At 44.7% G+C, this 23,732-nt stretch overlaps 1 protein-coding gene across 1 annotated transcript in view; it reads right to left on the bottom strand.

Moving 5' to 3' along the window:
- CDH23 (cadherin related 23) overlaps positions 1 to 23,732 on the bottom strand; it is a 2,828,172-nt gene that overhangs the window by 2,046,846 nt on the left and 757,594 nt on the right. The window contains exon 8 of the mRNA XM_086919477.1: positions 1,643 to 1,721. Within this exon, the coding sequence (XP_086775603.1) occupies positions 1,643 to 1,721 (79 nt within the window). The remainder of the gene's footprint in view (positions 1 to 1,642; positions 1,722 to 23,732) is intronic.

Here is a 23,732-nt window from a genome sequence, read left to right as displayed (position 1 = left end):
GTTTCGGGCTTCAGGAGCCCTTGATCACATTCATATATATATTTATATTTCCTTCCAACTGCTTGCAAACAGCTGCCGCTCACCAGAACAGCGGGCGCGTCGTCGAGTCAGACCTCGCAAGCCCGCCACATAAACAGCACACTCCTTAAAATTAAGGTAATGACGACGCCGTGTCTCGATAGTTAATTTCAGATTATTTAATCGTCAAAGTCGGAAGCGCTTCGCCTGAACCTGCGGGTTTGGTCACCAAGTTGGTGATCAAGCCTGCAGATTCAGGCGAAACGCGTCCGACTTTGCCGATGAAATAATCTGAAAGGAACTATCTAGTGAGTGTTGTTCACAGTTAGTGTTGGCCAAATGGTGGGTTTGGGACATAGCCTGTCTGGGGACAGGCCTAGTGGGGATGAGTACAGGGCCCAACACATGGTCACTCGGAAGAACAGATGAAGGTAGCTTTCTCAATTACATTGCTACGAAAGGAATATGTGTAATGAGTTGGTAATAGGCAGGGTCCTCAGGCTCTAGTGCTGGTTTCTTCATAACTCAAAGCTGAAGCCCAGATTCATGCTACAACCTAAAGTCAGTGTCAATTTCGTTGTAACTTTGTCAGCCTAAAACAGGTATATTTCCATAGGAGGTCAGCAATTGTTGCTTTCTATAAACAGTAAACAACAGTGAAAACTTTATATAGTGAGGAATTCCAACCCAGATTCCATGCCCTCAAACCCTGTTCGACATGCTTCTTTTTTTATTCTTAAGAACCTCTAAAATGGCAAGGCACGGAGGCCAGGTAATATGCAAAAATTGGCTGGTCATATTATCCCTATTTAAAAAACGTTATTTTGAATTGGTGATTATAAATTCTAGGGCATCAAAGGGAAAAGTTGCTCCAGATATTCGATTTGGTAACGAGTGGTCCAGATTTAGGTATAGGGGTGCTGTGTGGCTAGATATAAGTTTTCCAGAAAGGACTCCCCAAAATTAAATCGAGTCATTACACCCAGAATGAGGAATACAATGCAGACCAGTTTTGCCGAGTACAATTTGCATGTGTGTCCCCATTTGGGTTCGAATAAGGAGCCATTTTTCTTTACCCATTAACCACCTGCTTTGAGCAGGTAGTATATGGAAGCAGATGGGTTGTAGGCAGCAGCCAGGGGTCACACAAGGCATTCAGAGAACTCGTTATCTCCCTTGACCAGACCCCCCTGTGATTTAATGGCCAATTCTTACAGCCTTTACAATTGGCCCCATTGTTCCCATGCATGGCCAATCAGGGTGTCAGAGCCTCGAGCAAGGTGAGATCAGGCAGAGTGCTCTCTCCCACTAAATTCTTTTTCACCTCACTTGTAATCGTGGCCATTTTGTAGAAAGAACTTGCTGGGTGTTTGCTTGCAAGGATTAAGAATTACACGAATAACTTGTTTTCATTCAGTGCTTACTACTACAGTTTGCCTTGAAAAGGTAATAGATAATATATATTAGTATTGCCCAATATAAAAGTGCTCAATATATTGATCGTTGATGAAAGTCCGGATTTATCCTATTCTTTCATGCATAATAGCTGCTACAGTACATGCAAAATAATGTAAATAAAGCATCACATAATTCTAACGTACTGCTGGTTAAAAGTGTGCCTTACCAGAAACAATGGTGTAGCCGATGCCTCTCGGGCGTCCCTTGTCTTGATCAATCGCGGTTAGCATGCGGACAGTTACATCCTGTAGCAAAACAAAAACACTGTGAGTATTCGAAAATTGCGCAAGGGCAAGACATTCTGATCAGCGTTATTTGAGGCAGCATTCTCAGTGAAGCCAAACAATACATCATTAATGTTCAAGTAAAAACAAAGGATATGTACTAGATATGGAAGACAGCATGGAGTGTAGTGGCATACGTCAACACTATCAGCCATCATGAGGATCCCACAACTTTAGTGTCAGGAATTCTGAAGCTCGTTTAACCCTTGGCAAGATATACTCTGTTCTAACAGGACAGCCGAGGGATATACTCAGTTGCCCTGGAGGATTACAGAGCACAGTACCAGGGGATCTCTGCCTGCCTGGTGGAGATCCCTGTGCCTTCAGAGAAGCCGCTGCCACGCACCTTTTAAAAAAAAACTTCATATACTTTTTAATCTATTTCTAAACTTTTTTTAGTTGAACAGTTTTTGTGTTCTTCACTTTTGAAGAAAACGCCGTGTTTTTTTTTGTGTTGGTTCATTGCACAAGATATGACCGATTTTTTCATTTCTCCTAAACAAGTTATTTTTAAAAATGTGTTGCAGTATGTGGAGTGCATCTTTAACCTCAGGTCTTTTTCCTTACCTGCAGCTCCAAGTACTTCTGGTGGAACCGTTTCTTTCTCCACCTCTTTCGGTCACTGCTTTTAAACTTCTGCTCAGCAGTACATGTCAGTTGCATGCCTCATAGATTTTTTGATCATTCCACTTATGCCATCCTGTACATACCAGGATGTCCACTCTAGAGAACCTGGTCCCACAAATTGCAGGCATCTTTAATGCATTTATTTTTTTCTCTCATCTGGGACTGGTGAAAAATGTCTGAACATTGATTCTCCTACAGAATAATCTGCTCTTCCACCATGCAAATTGTTGCCACTACTGATTCGTCATTTTCTTGACATTCCTTAACAGATGACTGGCCTTGTCTGGTTAGTGCTGATTGCTGGCCTTGTCCAATCTGTTGTGCAGACGTTTTGTACATAGCAGAAGTTGAAAATGCCTAAGTAGAGATGTCATGTTAGTGTTAGTGCAGGGATAGATTGATGCTGTATTTTCATCAAACCTCAATGCAGGGAAATTTGGACTCGTGCTTTTTGATCCTCTGAATCCTATTTCTTGAGTCAATTGTTTTGTGCATATTGCACCACCTCAACTTTATTCACAGATTTGGCTTTATGCTGATTCCTATGTATTTCTACAATCTTGTTTTGAGGTGTCTTTATGTTCAGTTAATTTTGGCATTGTAATAAATTAACTAACCACACATAGTTGTCTGTGGTTACTATGTGTTCAAAGAAATTCCTATTGAATTGATTAACTTTAATAACGGCTTTCTCCCCTCCACGCTTATATGCTGCTAAAAAGAACCATCGGATTGTGAGTCTAGAACAGGTCCAGTAAGTATGGGCCTGGCCCTTTCAGTTGGTAGCAGAGATGGTTTGCACATGAGGGGAGAATCTAGAATTAGTCTAGAAAAGAGAGAACCTAGAACCCAGAGCCCCAACACAGAGCCCAATGACGAGACCGGAGAGTGACAGAATCCGACTGAGACTGACATAGTTTGATGGTGTGGTGAGATCAGTGGTGAACGAAGGAATGAATATCAATAGGGTGTGTGGTGTGTGTTAGATTATGGGAAAGAATTGATTGTGTAATGTCTAGTGAAGTTGGTGTTGAGTTGAATGAATGTGGTTTTGGGCCGGACGGGGTCTAAGGATTGAGATTTGATTTTCAGGTCCTGAAGATCCCGGCATATATTAAATGGTGTAGGGGACATCGAGATTTAGTGTGATTGTCTGACCAGAGAATTGAGGAGTTTCATGAGATGTCAGTGACAGTTTCACCTAAGACAGGGAACTTTGTGTGAAGGATACATAAGGGAATCGTTTAATGGTCCTTATGTACCGAGGTGAACTATACTGATTTGGATGACCAGCAAAGGTTGATTTTTGCCATCTGTGACTGTTCTTGGATTGCTGAATCCTATTGATCCTTTTAGATGGCAGACATTTACGGAGTTTAACCCCTTCCACGCTCATGACGAGCTGGGCTCGTCATGGCCTAGCCTCCTCGCACGCTGATGATGAGCCCAGCTCGTCACGTAAAGTGCGGTTTTAAAAAACTCAGCACAGGAGCGGAATTGCGCTAGCGCGCATGCGGTTAAGATGATTATGTGAGTGTGTACGAAGAAATTGTTATGGAGGGTGAGCCGCTGGGAGGAGTGAATGTGACGTTAGAGTGTGTCACGCTGGGATAGGTCGGTTGGTGTAACAGGGTACTTGGATTGGTTGGTAGTCATCGAGAAGTTGTGGTTGGAAAATATTGTTCCATAGTTCAAGTTTGAACAACTTGCAATTAAATAATGCAATATTTTAGGGTGTTGCAGGATCTTTTCAGAAGTGATTAAGGTGTTGTTATTCAAGTGGGTGAAGAAGCGCCACCAGAGGATACTCCAGCACACCATATGGTGACAAAAGTAGGGCTCCATACTATAATCTGGCTTGAAAAAGGGCACAAAATCACTGAAAAAGTGGGCGAATTATCATTTCCACGTTTTGGTTCATTTCAGTTGGATGTGCTGCTGCAGTTGAGGGGAGTGATGTTTGCGCTGGGACCTTTATCTAGCCTAACACAGTTTGAGGCGTTAGAAACATAGATATGGGCAGCACTTGCAAATAAGGGAGATATATCAAGGGAAGATGAGAAAAGCTTCGAGGGCAGGTCAGGCAGCGCAAAGGGATGCACAGCCTAAGAGATGGAGAGTGGATACTATTGAAGGAGAAAGGCTGTACCCAATGTGGGTAGGAGAGGGAGATTCTCAGAACAAGAATAGAAGGAAAAACAGAGATTATGGGAGGGATACTGATGGCAGCTTGTTGGATGGGTTGTTATCTGAGCGTTCTCCACCTTACAATCCACACTAAGAGGAGGGAAGGTGAGAGTTGGAGAATACATGGAACACAGAGAGTGTGTCAGCACTTCAAAGAGGTCCTAGTACAGGAGTTGTAGAAAAGATATACCCAAAAAGAGGGGCAGGAGTATCTACTTTAGGCGGTAGGGAACAAAACACAGTTATTGCTGCTCAAAGTTACTGAAAGCTCTTACAGAACCAGTCACTATTGGTCCTATTGTCCCTGTGTACGACCCAAAATCAGTGGAAAGCCTTAGTTAATGACAGTCCGCTCAGGTAGAAGGAACTGGATGAGATTAGCGACAATGAGTGGAAATTGTCCATCTCTAGTGACTTAAGAGACTAGTACCTCTTTACCAGCCATTAGAGATCCTTCGGGAATATGCATTGGTTCCAGTACTATATGATCCATACCCATGGACAATACTAGTTCAGACTTGAGGATATGAGAAACTCCAGTGAGGAGACCAGTGTGTGTAGCTTCAGAAACAAGTGCAAGTCAGGGAGTCGCTGGAAATCAACATGTTCTAGACATTGCAAACTTAGTTGAGAGATCACAATAACAGCAAGGGAGGTCAGAACAGTACATCAAGTCAGGGAACCATTAAGACTGCAGTTAAGGGGAAACTATTGGATGTGTTGAGGTTGAAGGCTCAGGTAGATGAGATCATCAGTGGGAACTTACCTTTGGAGAGAATAGAGACCTATGAGCCAAATGACCTGCTGTTTATACCAAAGGATGTCACCCGCAAAGTGAGACAAACACACAAGAAGTTGTCAGAAGTAGCCTAGAGATACAAAATAGACTTCTCTCAAACGGAAATGCTACAGGGGGACCATAGGCTTAATTATAGTGATCAGGAGTGGGAGGAAAAGAGAGTGACGGGACTGAAAACATACATCCGCTTGTGTTTGTGCAAGCATCACAATATTTGTATTCCTCATATTTGTATTCCTCATGTCTCCTGTGTTTTCATTGGTGATCAACTCACTCTCAGCACTACCCCGCCTTTGCCCTTCACCTCCAGTCACATTAGTTTCTTCAAACTCACACCTTAGTTTCTTCAAACTCATGCACCTTCTATTGAAATGGACACAGTCGGTTTCTTTAAAAGGAGCCCTTATCGTGAAAGAAACCACCCCTTTAGCAGTTGCTTGCAGCGTAGCACCACCGCGCTTCCGCTCTTCCCCTACGGTCACCTTAGTTTTCACATTTTCATGCACCTTCTTTTGAAATGCACGACAGTCAGTTTCTTTAAAAGGAATGCTTATCGTAAAAGGAACTTCCTATTAAGCAGGTGTTTGCAGCGTCCTTCTAGTTACATGTTCTATGTTTGATGCGGGACAGCCCTGTCTACGGGGATGCTGCTGGCTTGTCCTTTTTCCCTGTTTATGCCGGAGTAGGATGATGGAACAGTCTGTTACTAAGTGAACACCGGTGAGCTTCATTCAGTCCCTCTCTGGCAGCTGTCTGACTGCTCTTGCCGCAGAAGGGGAGGTTTCTTCCGTAGCGAGGCTGTGTGCCTGGAACAGCATTTAAAGGCCAGTTCTGCCTACAATTGCAGCTGAGAGTTTGGAGAGCTTGAACTGGACGAGTTTTGGGATGTGAGTACAGTGGGTCGAAGGGTCTCATCCCATGGGGCAGTGGTGTGCGACTATCTTGGTGACTAAAGTGAGTTCAGTAGTTACCTGGGCCATTGCTCCTTCCACCATCTACCTCTACACCTCCAAGGAGCTCCTGGTCCTGGACCCCGAGCACCACAACAACTGTTTTGTGTCCTTCACAGGTTTAACCAAAAGGCCCTTCATCTGTGACACTGCCATTTCTCCTGCCACACAGTACCCTCTGTCCACTCTGGAACCAGCATTATCCCGATCAGAAGACAACGATCAACCCAGAACCACTCCAGTGCATCCTGCTAAATGCAGGCTTTCTCTGCAAACACACCATGGAAATCTGGGACCCCATCAGCACCCTCTCCCTGGACTTTGCCTTCATCACTGAAACGTGGATCAACCCATCCTCGAACCCCGACATCGCCTCTGCAACCTCTGATGGCTACAAGATGATACACTGAGCTCGCACCAACAGACACAGCAAGGGCATTGCCATCATCTTCTGGGAAACCGTCTGATTAACCATCACCAATGACGACCCAATACCCCTCAAGGAACGACCCAACTTCGGTCCACAGATCGATGCTAAGATGAAGGTAAGAGGCACCCTAGCCTACAGGCCATCATAACCCCCGACCAGCTTTTTGCATTGCCATCTCCAAGTTCAACGCCCCCCTAGCCATCGACTCCCACCGCTACATCCTACTTGGAAACCTCAAATGCCACGCCAATTACCTCAATTATGCCAATTCCATCACCCTCCTTGAGAACCTGAACAGCATTGGCCTCACCCATTTGGTCAGCGAACCCACACACAAAGCCAGACACATACTCAACCCCATCTTTGCCTCCAGTGACAGTTAAGTTTTTTTGCGTCACCGAACTCACCTTCGACTGACCATGCCATTGTCCACTTAATCATCTTCGACCCCCAGCACACCACCGCCAAGCACCACTGCCCCGCCCACTGCAACTCGGTCAAGGTTACTGTGACTCTGTAGACACCGGCCCTCTGCACCTCACAACCCAAAAGGTCTTCAAACCTTGACCAGGGTGCCTGGATCTTTTCTCCCTGGATCACCAAATGTGCTGACAGAGTAGACCTGTTGAAACCTGCAAAAACCAAAAGAACCTCTAAAAAAGCCAGATGGTAAACCCCAGAGCTCAGAACCACAAGTGCAGCTGCTACCAACTCAGGAAGATATGGAGTGCAACCAAGAACGCCTTCAACAGAGCAGCTCACAAAGCAGCTCTCAGCAACACCACCTGCACCTCAAGGAAGCTAAAAGAGCAGCCATTACTACAACCATCAATACAGCAACCAACCATCAGAATAGTCAAGGAATTCTCCAACTCAACAGCCAGAGAGAACACCATCCATCCCTCCCAAGAACTCTGCGACAACCTCTCTTAATACTTCCACATCAAACTGTCTCCATTTACAACAACATCAACCCCCAACCCTCCTCTCTTAGCCTAAACAACTGCAACCCACCAGCGAACACCACCGAAACAATCACCACCTGGTCTCCACTCACCACAAAGACCACCACAGCCATCATGTCGTCCATCCACTCCAGGCCACCCACCAACCACTGCCCAACCATCTTTTCAACCTCAGAATCAACCCAATAAGCATGGAACTCACTCGCATTGTCAACACCTCCATCATCACAGCAACCTTACCAAATAGATGGAAACACATGAAGGTCAGACCCATCCAAAAGAAACCATCGGCCAACCACAGCAACCTCGAAAAAAATTCGACCAATCTCCCTGCCACCCTACCCAGCCAAAGTAATTAAGGAAGCAATCAACAAACAGTTCATGAAGTACCTGGAACACAACCATCTCCTCGATGCCACATAATCAGGATTCCCTTCCAAACACATCACTGATAGCTGCCACAGATAACATCATAACTTGGCCTGTTCCTCCTCAATCTCTCTGCTGCATTTAACACCGCATCCCACCACGCCCTCATCAACAGACTCTACAACATCGGTATACAGCAAAACACCCTCAAGTGGATCACCTCCTTTCTTACAGGACGCACACAGAGCATGCAACTGCCTCCCTTCACCTATGCACCCAAGGAAATCATATGCGGTGTACCACAGGGAAAATCCCTCAGCCCCACCCTGTTCAATATCTACATAACTCCACTTTCAGACATTGTCAGATCCCACAAACTAAACATAATCTCCTATGCAGGCAGCACTCAACTAATCCTCTCGCTCACCGAGGACCCCTCCAACGCCAAAATCAAATTCTGCAATGCCATGACCAACACAGCCAAATAGATGAGAGACAACTGCCTCAAACTCAACTCTGGCAAAACAGAGGAACTGATCTTCGGGACGAATACCTCTGCATGGGACTACAGCTGGTGGCCTGCAGAACTCGGACCTACACTCACACCGACCGACGATGCAAGCAACCCCGGCATCATTCTTGACAAGCAACTGACCATGAATACCTGGAAATCAACCATCTCCTTGATGCCTCATAATCAGGATTCACTGCCAAAGACAGTACTGATTTCTGCCACAGATAACATCATAACTCTCCTTGACCATAGAGAAACTATGGCCCTGTTCCTCCTCAGCCTCTAAGCTGCATTCAACACCGTCTCCCGCCACACCCTCATTGATAGACTCTACAACATCGGCATACAGCAAAATACCCTCAAGTGGATCACCTCCTTTCTTACAGGACGCACACAGAGCATCCAACTGCCTCCCTTCACATATGCACTCAAGGATATGACATGCGGTGTACCACAGGGAACATCCCTCAGCCCCACCCTGTTCAACATCTACATAACTCCCCTCATTGACATTGTCAGATCCCACAGACTAAACATAATCTCCTAGGCAGGCAGCACTCAACTAATCCTCTCGCTCACCGAGGACCCCTCCAACGCCAAAATAAACTTCCGCAATGCCATGACCAACATAGCCAAATAGATGAGAGATAACTCCCTCAAACTCAACTCTGACAAAACAGAGGAACTGATCTTCGGGAAGAACACCTCTGCATGGGACCACAGCTGGTGGACTGCAGAACTCGGACCTACACTCACACCGACCGACCATGCACGCAACCCCGGCATCATCCTTGACAGTCAACTGACCATGAAATGTCGAGTAAACGCAGTCACCTACTCCTGTTTCTACACCCTTCGCATGCTCTGCAGAATTTTCAGATGGATCCCAGTCAACACCAGAAAGACCGACATGCATGCCCTCATCACCAGCTGCCTCGACTACTGCAAAGCTCTCTATGCCGGAATCCCCTCCAAGCTCCAAAGCTGACTCCAGACTAAATAGAACGCTACAGCCAGACTCATTCTGGACCTCCCCAGATGGACCCAAATCACTCCACACCTCAGAAACCTCCAATGGCTCCCCATTCAGAAGAGATGCCAGTTCAAGATCCTCACACATGCCTACAAAACCCTTCATGATCAAAGACCATCCTACATCAAGCACCGTCTGAAATTCCATCAGCTCTCAAACACCTGCGCTCCACCTCAATTGCCCTTGCACATACCCCCACATCTGCCACAGCAGAGGCATATCCTTTTTGTTCATTGCTGCCAACACCTGGAACGACCTGCCCCTTCACCTCCGAACAGCACTCTCCGTGGCAGGCTTCAGAAAGAAACTCAAGACTTGGCTTATCAACACAAACATGGCACGCTCAGTGCCCAGGTACCTTTTGGAGTGACACTGCTGCGCTTTACAATACATATTGATTGATTGGTTGATTTGTCTTTTGTAGCTGGCTCTGTCATCTGCTTTTTTCTCTCTCCCCCACCCCTGTACCTAGTTCTTCTACATCCCCCACCCCATCCCAACAGACAAAAGGAAAAAAAGCAATATGAAGCAGCCAGCACTGGCTGCTTCATAACACTTTTTATTTTAGTAGTCCTGTTATCCACCCCCACCTGCTCTATTATTCACAACCCCTACCTGATTGCTAAAGACAGTAGAATTTTCTTTTGCTTTCAGCACTTGAATTGAGTGCGAGCGAAAGTGTTCTTCTTTCCCTTGCATTTTGCACCCTGTACTCTCTGTGTTGAAGCTTGTTCTATTTAACTGGCTTAAACATCTCAACATGTCCCTCCATTTACGTTTTTTAGCTCACTTTTGAAATAGACCCTGTTTCTGCTCCCCCCTCATTTGTTTCTTCATTCCCGTCTATTTATTCCTCCCCGTCCCGTTCACCACTCCCACAGGATTGCCAAAGCCAAAAGCTCGCCCATAGGCTAGACTTATTGGCTTTGCTAATGTTTGTTCTAAACTATTGTCACAGAACATAGGGCCTGTATGACTTAGGGGCTGATGCCCAAAAGACTTTGCATATGCAGTCAGTGAAAACGTCTTTTTGAATGCAAAGTCAGATGTCAGAATGCATCAAGGATTGCAAAGAAGAAAACAGGACAATATAGGGTAGGTCTCGTTTACACAAGTGATTTTTTTTTCTATTTGCCCGATAAGAATAGAAGATGGTCTTGTATATATATATTTGATCATGTTATTGTTTTCTTCTGAATAGAACTACGTGACCTCTTTCACCCCAGAAAGCATTTCACCAGTTTAGAGCCTAGAATTCGAAACCAGATTTTTTTAAATTTAACTGAAACTCATGTGACACATTCAATTCAATCCTCAAATTAGCTGCTTTTCCCCGAAGAAGTGACTACTGTCTTCTAATGGATAAAAATCCAAGGAAATGGCAAACTACGTGCTTAAGAAAAACCGTGCAGCATTACATAATGTATACTTTAAAACTGAAGAGTGAAACTGCCTATATTTTAAAAAGATATTTTTCTCTGTTAGCTACATCACATTATTATTGTTATGTAATGTTATGTTATCTGTATTTTTTTTCATAGCACACGTTCACCCCTGAAGGTATTCTGTCGCTTTGCAGGTGAGTGGGGCCAGCCCTGTGGAGTCAAGTCTTCAGCTTCTTGAGGAATTCAAAAAGAGAGAAGGAAGGCTCAAATGTGGTGTTGGAGTTGCTTTAACCCCTTCCATGCTGATGACGGCCCCCAGCCGTCATGCATCACGGTGGGCGTGTGCTGATGACGGCTGCGGCCATCATAAACCCGTCCACTCTTTAAAACGGCCGCACAGGTGCAGAATCGCTGCAGCGCCCAAGGGGTTAAGGGTGATGTAGGAGAAGGCTCGACCTCCCAATCTGCTTGTGAGTATGCATGGGACTGGTGCTACATAGACTACGGCTTAGCGCAAGTCCTCAGGTGGTGTGTGCTTTGAGACCTGCATGGGACGTTGAGGACAAGTCTGGATGCAACATTGGGGTGGTTCGTAGTCTTTTTGTGAGTTTCTTGTTGATTCCTGTGTACAGCGAGTTCCCATAGTGCAATCTGCTATTGATGAAGGCTTTGGTGGGTCTTTCTGTGTTGTTTGGTAGCCACTTGTAGATTTTTTTGTCAAGAAGAATTCCGCGGTTTCTTGCTTCGGATTCGGTGTGGGAGGGTTACTAGGTCTGTAGTCCCCAGATGAAGTAACTCCACGAATTATTATTGAAATTAAAATAAAAAAGAATGAATGAAGCAAGAATTAGTGTAAGAGGAAATAGAACAATAACAGAGGATTCTCATAAATAATATTAGAACATTGGAGTGTTGAGAGATCCATGGAAGACAACAAAGGGGCTCGTGGCTAATAGGGGATGTTATGGGTTTCCAGCGACAACATTCCTGAAGTTTTCTTTAAGCTTCTCCTTTTTTAATTTTGAACATTCTACCCTCATTGGTTAGAATGTTCTAATAGCATTGAATGTCATAAGTATCAAAGTTTATATTCTTTTAATGACTAAAGAAACCTCAAAGAAAATGTAAAGGTATATTTTTCAGGATCTTACATAAAAAAACAAATGAAAAAAGCAAGGATTATCTAATGTGTAGAATTAAAAAAATGCCTCGTGCAGCATCGCGATTGAGAGTTTTAGACTGTCAAAAAGTAAGGGTTTTTATTTATTCCTTAATTTCTTTCACAGCAAACCCGTTTAGGCTCCTTGGACCAAGAAATGAGTAAGGATAATGGCTGAATCGGAAATTCCACCCTGCTGACTATGTTTACTCTTCACACTACACACAGTAATTAATGAAACATAACATTTACTGCTTTCCGCTGCTATGTTTTTGTTGCTTTATTGAGCACCGGGGAGAAAAAGATCATTCATGTCCGCACTGAATGAGGAAATGTCAGAGTTGGCAACTGTATGTATAATCAGAATGCAGGAAATCATGCCAGCCTTAGTTGCATGGCGCAAAAGCTGCAATTTATCATCTGCCAAAGGAAGGTCGCAGTCAGAAACTTGACATGCAGCGTTCTAGCAGCCTTTTCCATTTGAGTTTATCTTCTGTTTCTCTAAACGGAAGAAATAACTTGTTTCTGAAAACTGAAATTAGTGGCTCTGTATATATGTGTGTTTAAAAGTTAATTAATATATATATATATATATATATATATATATATATATATATATATATATATATATATATATATATATATATATATATATATATATATATACGATTCACAATCCTGCTCCGCTGTATCAGCACATGGAAAGAAATCCGATCTGCATCAACGAAACCCACAGGTACAGACCACTCCACAGCGCAAAGAGTGAATTCACAGTGGTTTATTTACACGCAATCGCCAGCATGACGCGTTTCGGTCACTACACGGTCAAGTTAATTAATATATATATATATATATATATATATATATATATATATATATATATATATATATATATATATATATATATATATGGGAGGGTATATCATATCCAATGTTATGTTATTCTATACCACTATAAAAATATCAATGCTTTCAATGGTTTCAGTGAATAATGTCATCTCTGTGTGTTTAATTGGACATATCCTGCAAAATCTGGAGCATGTGTATGTGTGTGTGTGTGTGTGTGTGTGTGTGTGTGTGTATGCGATCATAGGAGTGTGTGTGTCTTGTGCATTGTGTAAAACAGATCTATATTCAGTGGACGTTCCCTAGAATGGAAATGCATTGTGAGATGGGTCTTACAACATTATCCCAGAAGCTGTATGTTATGGTAGTGGTCAGAGCATTTGCTAGATCGCGTTCAGTGTACATAGGTCGCCAATGATGAGAGGCTTGCGGGAACTGGGGTTTTGTGACTTTATTCTACATTATGTAATTACAAGTGGCAATTTATGCATTATGTTGTGGATTTCCTCTGTGTTAGAACCAGGTCAAGTCATGTTTTATGTAGCAGGTCTATGTAGTTGAAGGCCAATCAAAGGAACACAGTCATGCATCCTTTCTCAACACTCCTATGTGTAAGCAGGCAATACGTCTTCTTTTCAGTAGTTAAGTATTTTAGGTTTCTCCCTAGTCAAGTCAAGTCAAGTCATGAAATTTATATAGCGCACTACATACCCAGAGGGTTTCAAGGCGCTTAGGAAGAGGAGGAGGATTATTTGTCAAATATCCACGTTTTAAGCTGCTTTCTGAACGCTAGGTGATTCTGGGTTAGGCGAAGGTAGGCGGGGAGTGAGTTCCATGTTTTGGCAGCCAGGTGAGAGAAGGATCTGCCTCCCATGGTGGTCTTGTTGATGCGAGGTACAGTGGCGAGGGCTTGGCTGGAAGAGCGGAGTTGGCGGGAGGGGGAGTAGAAGGACAGTCGAGAGTTGAGGCAATCTGGTCCGATGTCGTAGAGTGATTTGTGTGCGTGGGTGAGCAGCCGGAAAGTGATCCTCTTATTGACGGGTAGCCAGTGGAGGTCTTTAAGGTGACCAGAGATGTGTTCGTTGCGTGGGATGTCTAATATGAGCCTGGCTGAAGCGTTTTGGATTCGTTGTAGTTTCTTCTGGAGTTTAGCGGTGGTACCTGCGTAGAGGGTGTTTCCGTAGTCCAGTCGGCTCGTGACCAGAGCATGGGTGACTGTTTTCCTTGTTTCGGTGGGGATCCAGCGAAATGTTTTTCTGAGCATGCGAAGAATGTTAAAGCAGGAAGAGGATACGGCGCTGACTTGTCTGTTCATTGATAGTGAGGCATCCAGGATGACGCCAAGGTTCCGTGCATGGTCTGTCGGGATGGGTGCATTTCCGAGGGCTTCCGGCCACCAGGAGTTGTCCCATGCAGAGGGGGATTTACCTAAGATGAGGACTTCTGTTTTGTCTGAATTCAGTTTCAGTCGGCTTTGTTTCATCCATTCGGCGACTTCTTTCATTCCTTCGTGAAGGTTAGTTTTGGCGGTGCTGGGGTCCTTGGTGAGAGATAGGATCAGTTGAGTGTCATCCGCGTAAGAGATGATGTTGAGGTTGTGTTGGCGGGCGATGGCCGCGAGGGGGCTCATATATACGTTGAAGAGGGTGGGACTGAGTGAGGATCCTTGTGGTACGCCGCAGATGATTTCAGAGGCCTCGGACTTGAATGGTGGGAGGCGGACTCTCTGGGTTCTTCCGGTGAGGAACGAGGTGATCCATTCCAGTGCCTTTCCTTGGATTCCGATGTTTCTGAGGCGGTGTAAAAGGGTGCTGTGGCAGACTGTGTCGAAGGCTGCAGAAAGGTCGAGGAGGATGAGGGCGACTGTGTCTCCATTGTCCAGTAGAGTTCGGATGTCGTCTGTTGCTGCGATGAGGGCGGTCTCAGTACTGTGTTTGGCTCGGAAGCCAGATTGTGAGGGGTCGAGTGAATTGTTGGCTTCGAGGAAGGCGGCGAGCTGGTTGTTGACAGCTTTCTCGATGACTTTGGCCGGGAACGGAAGAAGCGAGATGGGGCGGTAGTTTTTGAGTTCGGTGGGGTCTGCTGTTGGTTTTTTCAGAAGGGCGGTGAGTTCAGCGTGTTTCCAGTTATCTGGGAAGGTAGCGGAGTTGAAGGAGCAATTGATGACGTCTCGGAGGTGAGGAGCTATGACGGAGTCTGCTTTGTTGAAGATGTGGTGAGGGCATGGGTCTGTGGGGGATCCAGAGTGGATGGAATTCATCAGGCGGATGGTGTCCTCAGTGGAGATAGGGTTCCAGGCGTTAAGGGTGTTAACGGGGGGAAGATGGTCAGCTGAAGGTAGGGTGGGTTGGCTTCCGGGTTGGTTGTCAAAGCTGTTGTGGATGTCAGCAATCTTGTTGTGGAAGAAAGAGGCTAGGGAATCGCAGAGGGTTTGAGAGGGGGAGATGTCGTTGGCGTTGGCCGAGGGGTTGGAAAATTCCTTGACGATGTTGAAAAGTTCCTTGCTGTTGTGGGCGTTGTTGTCAAGTCGATCTTTGAATGCTGTTTTCTTGGCTTTTCGGATCAGTTGGTGGTGAGTACGGATGGCGCTTTTGAAGGCGTCCTTGTTGCTGGTGGATGGGTCTTTTTTCCAGGCCTTTTCAAGGGAGCGGCACAGTTTCTTGGACTTCTTGAGGTCATCGTTGAACCATGAGGCCTTCTTGATGCCAAGTGTGTGTTGACGTTTTTTCATTGGTGCTAAGGTGTCGGCGGTGTTGGATAGCCAGAGGGTGAGGTTAGATGCGGCTTCGTTGGCGTTAGAAGAGAGGGCTGGGGAGGTTTGAAGGAGCGATGTGGAGATCTGCTCCGTGGTGATTTTGTTCCAGTTTCTTTGTAGAGTTGGTTGGAGGTGGACGATGGGTTTCGGTTTGTTGTAGGTGAAGTGAACGCAGCTGTGGTCGGTCCAGAGGAGATCCGTAGTGTGGCTGAAGGAGACATGATTGCTGGAGGTGAAGATGGGGTCGAGTGTGTGACCTGCGATGTGGGTGGGGGAAGTGACCAATTGTTTAAGTCCGAGGTTGGCTAGGTTGTCCAGGAGGGTGGCGGTGTTGCGGTCGTTGCTCTTTTCAAGGTGGAAGTTGAGGTCTCCCAGAAGGATGTAGTCTTTGGAGGGGAGCGCGTGTGGGGTGATGAAGTCCGTGATGTCTTCACTGAATTTTGCGCGGGGTCCTGGTGGTCTGTAGAGGAGGGTGCCTCTGAGTGTGGTCTTGGGGTCGATGTGGATCTGGAAGTGAAGGTGTTCGGAGTTGGCGAGGTTGGCGTCAGAGCTGGTTGAGATGCGGATTGATTTCTTATGGACGATAGCGATTCCACCTCCTGTATGGTCAGTGCGGTCCTTGTGTGTGATCTTATAGCCATCAGGTATGGCAATGGCGATGTCAGGGGCGGAGGAAGCGTTCATCCATGTTTCCGTTAGGAAGGCGACGTCAGGGGAGATGGTGTCTAGTAGGTTCCAAAGGTCAATGGCGTGCCTGTGGACCGAGCGGGTGTTGAGAAGGATGCATTGTAGGTGGTTGGGGTCGGGAGTAAGTGTTGTGGTCGCAGCGGAGATGTTGTTGGCGCCGATGAATCTGCAGGAGAGGCAGGAGAACGGGCCATGGGTGCGTCCAGGAGCGGCTTGGACGCAGTTGGGGGCGCGACCGGGGTTAAGGGCTAGGAGGGTGGCAGCATCGTAGGTAATGCGGGAGGGATGGGCAGCGCGAGGGGCAGGGGGTCTGGCGCTGGGCGCGGTCCAGGCGCGGACGGGCGTAGACGGGCTTACCTTTGGCGCACCTTCGGCGCGGGTTGGGCGCGGTCGCTGCACGTGAACGCTGCGCGTAGAGACGTCGGCCATATATGGATAGCGGAGGGGGAGGGGCGAGGGAGGGTCAGCAGGGAGGCGGGCGGGCTGTGGGGGCCGGTCAGAACAACAACAACAGGCGTAAGATGGCGGCAGCTATGTGAAATAAACGCTACTTGCGTTATGCAGAGGCACAGGTAATTGATTAAGCTAGCAGCTGAAACGTCCTCTATAATTTAATGTTAAAGATGAAGCGCCGACAGTACAGTGCCCCCAAGCGTTCCTAAGTCTATTGGTAGCTCTATGAGCGCCGAGTCTGCATTCCCCGAGGCTATTTAAAAATGTCCCAATTAAGAGTGGCAGCGCTCGCGCTGCAGCGCTATGCAGGCAAATCAAATGTTGATGGAAATAATGCAGGCAGATGAAAATCAAAGCAGTTTGAGTAACGATACCGCACAGGAGCAGGCAGCAGGGCAAAGGGAGCAACCGCTTCTGAACTCGTCAGGGCGGTCACAGCGCGAACGGGTTCAAGGCAGGTAATACAGTTCGTGGGAGGGAGGGTCAGCAGGGAGGCGGGGCGGGCTGTGGGGGCCGGTCAGAACAACAACAACAGGCGTAAGATGGCGGCAGCTATGTGAAATAAACGCTACTTGCGTTATGCAGAGGCACAGGTAATTGATTAAGCTAGCAGCTGAAACGTCCTCTATAATTTAATGTTAAAGATGAAGCGCCGACAGTACAGTGCCCCCAAGCGTTCCTAAGTCTATTGGTAGCTCTATGAGCGCCGAGTCTGCATTCCCCGAGGCTATTTAAAAATGTCCCAATTAAGAGTGGCAGCTGTCTGAATATGACGCTCATGTAAGGTATTTTACCATTCTTCAGTAACCCTAGTAGAAGAGTTCGGAAGTCACAGTAATGTAGAAATTAACTTTTGGCAGGCTGAAGGTAAAGCTCATTACAGTAATTGTGCTTGAGGCCAGCAACTGCAAGTTGATCTTTAACCAGATAGGGCTCTATGTTTCCTACAAGGAGGAAATCCCATTGTTTTGAAGAGGAGCCATTTTCCAGTTAACAATTGTAGCAGATTATCTGTTCATTGCAGTTTAAAGGTCTCGAGCAACTGACAATGCAAAAAATGTGGGCAAAGGGATACAAACTTCCAGTTTCACCACTCCAACTTTCTAAGAGAATGAAATCCCCAATACAAGGCCAGAGTTAAATTACAAACCCCTGTGAAAAAAAGAGTTTGCGCAGGGATTAAGAATAAAGAGCTTTGTGATCATTTTAACACCCTTGCAGGTTTTCCCTGATAGTTTCTGTAAGGTCACACTTGGTACCTTTTACAGGTGGAAAGACCCAGAAAAAAAAGCAAAACATGCATTTCAATTCTGTACATTCCTTGGAAAAGGCTGAGTGAGACCAATAACACAGAATATCCTGGTTTATAAACACAACTTCCTTTGTCTATTTTCAAGAAGACATAACAAAGAGGTATGATAAAGCTTCCAAAAACTTCCCCAAAAAAAGTTTGTCCAACTCATCTCTTGCCTGGCAAGTGTTTGGGTGATCTGTCGAGCGGTAGCTAAGGAAAAAGTGGTCCAAAACGTAAAATCTCCTTGCATTTTTTAGACTTGCTTAGACATGGCTGCAACAAAAACTTCTACATGGATTTACACCAAATTTGTCAGGAAGCTAGATTTTGGTGTGCATATTGTGCTTTTTGTGATTTGGTGTAAATCTGTTCAGAAGGTTTTGGGATATTAAGGGCCAAAAACATTTGTATATTTTGGCAGTTGTGCTCGCAAGAATCCCACGGGCGTCCTGCGAGAGTGCAAAATCAAAAATGGAGTCCTGTGATTAGCAGCGAGCCCAGTTTTTTCCTGTGAACCTTCACGCTCTCACGCAGCTAGCGGCTTTAGTGAGTCTTTCAAGTGTGAGAGCTTTGATTGACTGGCTGTTGGAGTGTTCGAAATGAAATGTGGGCCATTACTGTTTATTGTGAAAAACTGAAGGTGTTGTGGAGATGAAGTAAAAAAGTTAGATAAGGGGGAAGCAGAAAGGCATGCTGTTAGAGAGGGGGTGTCTAAGGGATGACTACTATGAAGATGATAAATGTTTATTGTCTTTAACTAATCTTTATGATCTTGTTTGACTCTTGCAGAATCGTGAATAGCAAAAAGTAGTAGATGAGTTCTCAGTACACTCTAATAATGGGAATGCATGTTGTGGTCCTTTTTATAGATGAAGTGTGTAAGAGATTAGTAATGTGATTTTTTCTATTCTTGTGTCCCCATATCACCAATGTATGCCAAACCAGGCCTTATTATGCGACCTATACCGACCACAGGCCACTTGCAATTGAACATCTGGCCCTACCTATCCAGTCTTACCAGTTCCCTAGCTACTGGTTTCACACATGACGCACTCTTCCTGGTGGATCCCTGTAATCATGTCCCCGCAGAGCACATTGTTACAGCATAAAATCGTATACAGGTTGTTACAGACAAGAAAGCCTAACTGCAAAGCCTATAACAGGGGCAGGTATTTCTGATCCCGTATCTGCTGATTTTTTAACCACCAAGAGGTCACCGAATGTAGTTATATGGGTCGCATTTCACCTGCAGCGACACCTTAACCCACTGATCGATCCTAAAAGTCACTTGTAGGAGCACTATGGCGAGACTGCCATATGCGTCAGTGACCGCATGGTTGTGGACCTGAGAATGTATAGGACTGTATGAAAAGAAATGTATGTACGTGTGTGTGAGTTTAAGAGCTGTGTACATAGTGTGCTTATGCACAGCACACACATATAAACATGTGCAGGACCGTTGCATTAAGATTATTACAATTATTATTTAAAGGGTGAAATTTGAAGTTGTGTTAAAGTTTTCTAATAGAGTTAACTCTTTATTTGCTCATTTCAAAATGCCAGTGGCTGGCAGACACGCTCCCATTGACATAAAATTAAACTCCTACATTATTTAGATTTTTTTTTTAAGCTATCTCATTGAAGATGCAGAGGCAAGCCCTGGTGCAAGAACTATCTTTCAGAAATCAGAGCCCCACCCTGGGTCACAAAGCAGAGTCAGTCACCCTGCAGAGCCACGGTCCCAGGCCTCTTCTGCTCTCTGCTGATTCAGCCTCATGACAGGCTCTGTGCCAGGCAACCCCAGCAGCCTCTTTCAATACTCAGGAGCTGTGCTGCTGCTTGGGGCCCATCTGAGCTGTGTGCAGGCCGGAGCCTCACAGTTGCTGCAGGCCGGAGCCTCACAGTTGCTGCAGGCCGGAGCCTCACAGTTGCTGCAGGCAGGGTCACACAGTGTTCAATTTTCCACGCTTGCAGTTGTCAGACGGAGTTCCCGCCACCGGACATAGAGAGCCCTGCCGACTATCCTTAGGCAGGGAGATCTTTTAATATCAACCCTCTATACAAGATCTGAGAATCTTTTTTAACTTCATCACACCATAGAAGTAGAGAATTTCGGCTTTCTAGGCAAATAGGAGGCTATCTAACACAATGCCTCGCCAACTGATCACTCTCCAGAACTGAAGAATACACCCAAAATATCAAAAGAACATTGTAATTTTAAATAGATACCTAGAATACCTCGAGAAGTGCTCAACCCTAGACACGACAGAGTGCTAATCTACATAAAGGGTTCCGGTGGCGGACGCTATTTATCAATCATCCATATTAACCAGGCAACACCTGACGCTGAAGAATCCATAATAAGAAGCAGGCATCTTACCTGGTCGTTTCTTTATAACAGAAAAACATTTTTTACTAATATTACGTGGCTACTCCAGGAAGAAGGCGCTGGCCGCCGAAACGCGCGTAGAGTCATATAATTTCGCCACTTATCTACTATAGATAAAGAATCAGCTTTTTAGATTGTTCACTTAACTCTGTTTTATGATGCTTATGATATAATACACTGTGAATTTTAATTTTGTGTTATGTGAATGAATTGTTTATTTTCTTAATTGTTAAATAAAAAACGATGTCTTTTAGTCAGCTGTAGTCAATCACTTATTACCTTTTACCAATAGGGTATTTTAAACATTAATTGCCTAGGTTGTTAATTTTCATATATATTGTTTTCCCTGACCTAGCAATTACAAAATTCATACTCTCAGGGGGTCCTTGTTAAATACACACAAAGGGTCACACAGTGTCCCTGAGCACGGTTCTCAAGCTGTGTAAGATTCAGTGGCATGGTGCTGCCTCATGACAAGATTTTGAAATGCATCACCCTTGGCACCTCAGCCGAGTTTGCAGCATTCCAAAATAAAATACAGGCTTACTTTGTTATGGTGATGACGCGTCTTTGTCAGTGTGAAGCTGCAATGCCAAGAGCTACTCTGAGGGTGTCGACGAGCTACCAGTAGGTGGCGATCAACGGGTGGGAGACACCTGGCCTATTCTTCTAATGCATACTAAAGTGCCTAATGCGGAATACCATGATTAAGATACTCTCCACGTAACCTTGCAATCCCTTCCCTTAGCTTTAAAAACCCTACTGAAGTGCCAGTGCATAACAAGGCGCCTAAATGAGTAAACCATGATTCCAAAGACTAAACTCGACAACATCCCCTCTAGCCGTAGTACATCTTTTGAAGCAGAGAGTACGTTTTGCAAAACCTTGTAATGTTCCTATGGGCTCTCTTCAAAGGCAAAATTGCCTCATATCCTCCTATAGCTTAATTCGTATATAAACAACTATGACACCAATATTTCTGTTTACTTACTTTTTTCATCTTCATCATCCATAAAAGTAGGGCGAACTCAAGATTTCCAGTGCTTAGTTATTACAGATCGGGCTATCAGTATTGGTATAAAAATAAACTGTGCTCCATCATTCTCTAAAAGGGATGGCCTGGAAAGGCCCAATAGAGCTGCTGAAGAAAGAGGTTTAACAATTTGCCCTATTCTTGCCGGTCATGTTCTCAAAGATCTCTCCCTAAAATGTGACCACTACTTCAAAGGACCAAAATACATGTCCCCAAGCCCCTTATTTGCCACATCTGGGACTCTTCTTGTTATCTGTTCAGAAAATGTCATTCAGTCTGGAGGGAATATAATAGAGCATGCAACCATTATATTAAACATTTTATAGAAATTGGATCCCTCAATTAAGAGTACCCACAGATAAAATATCTCTTCCGAGAGTTCCTCTCTAACTAATCCCTGTTCGACTCTCCAAATTTAGAGCAAATGAATTCAATGTCTTGATTATCGTTTTTATGAAATGCCTTGTACCAAAAACGCAGAGAGCCATTGGCGTCTTCTTCAACTCAGAGTTTCTTTACTAATTCTTCTGATGAATTTATTTAACTAAGTTATTAAAAATAAAAAAACAACCTGAATGTATGAAAAACTTTAGAAAGCTCTGTCTGAATGATGAGCCGGTTTGATATAATTCCACCCAAGATTGAATTCTAATACCAAATAAAAAATCTCCTACCTCACTAATCTTTAGATCCCATCATCTGCTTATTTCCCCAGCTGTCAGACAGGGGGATATATGTTTGCAATTGGGGAGAGGTGTTTCGGCATGTAGTAGAGGGATTTTAAATTGCATAAAGAACTGACGCCTACTGGTCAACATTTTGCAAAGTCTTATACCTAACCTTTTTAGGCATCTTTAGTTGTTTAATGGCTCCTGGCAAACTACTTATACCATACTTTTTTTTAACATACACAAAATTACTGAATTGGCAAATTTATAAATCTTTGAATCTGCGAAGCAAATGGGGCACAGTAATTCAGCAAATAATGGTGCAGAGCAAGGCTGCCTTCAGATTCTGGCATTTGCAAAATATTTATATGCAAACAAGGCTTCTTGTTATACCATATAAATGAATTCAGGATACTATCCAGCTTATCAAAGAAATCAGCATCCAGCGTACAAGCAACATTCTATAATAAAAATGAAAAGAGAGGCAGAGTAGACAATTTAATGAATGTAATTCTATCAATAACTGAAAGAGGAAGCGGTTTCCAAACTGTAAAAAGAGAGTCAATTGAGAACATAAGTGGAGTTAAATGTATGCAGTAGGGATTCTCTGTTTAATATTAGGCCCTTAGATACATTTTAGAATTCTGAATATAACTAGCCCTAGGTTTAGGCAGTAGAATATCCAGGGTGGTATAAAATTAAACAGACTCTGTTTTGAACGCATTATTCTGTTTAAATATTTCTAATATCTGAACACAGAAAAAAAGGTGATATCGTCCGCATCTAGGTTTATCTTTGTTACACCTTCCAGAGGTGGATGGATTCCCTGCGAATTCCTAACACTCACCACCCCAATACTGCATATTTACATACAACACTTGCAACAAGACCTAACCACCTTTATATGGGGAAGAAAACGTTCATGATTCCCAAACAAGCTCCTTATGCTACCTCAAGATAGAGGTGGGTTAGCATGCCCCAATCTCCTAGAATACTATTGGGCATTGCATTTACGATACATCTCTGAGTGGGTGGTCCGCGAGAGTGAGAAACATTAGCTACATATGGATAGGGACGTAGCTTGCAGACCCCTATGGAACTTAGCATGGCTTCCACAGGGGGTCTCGACTGCATAGCGAATATATAGCCACCCCCACAAAGACAGTGTTGGAAATCCATGATAAGATTGCAACCTCTAGGGTCCTCACTTCCTTCGCATCCCTAATAGATCCCTGGCACGCAATCTGAACATTCCACCAGCACACACCATCGAACATCAAGGGGCGACCCAGCCTTACATCCCCTTTGAGTCATTGGTTCGCTCTTACTATGGGTCCCGAGGTCTAACCTCTCGCACTAAGTATTACAACGCTCTACTCTGATTAAGTCCCACACGTAGCAGACACATTGGCAAACAGTCAGCACGGAT

This window comes from Lissotriton vulgaris, chromosome 5 (assembly GCF_964263255.1).
Source record: "Lissotriton vulgaris chromosome 5, aLisVul1.2, whole genome shotgun sequence".
Classification (NCBI taxonomy): domain Eukaryota; kingdom Metazoa; phylum Chordata; class Amphibia; order Caudata; family Salamandridae; genus Lissotriton; species Lissotriton vulgaris.
The sequence above is the reverse complement of the archived record's forward strand: the minus strand, read 5'-3'. Positions and strand labels throughout refer to the sequence as shown.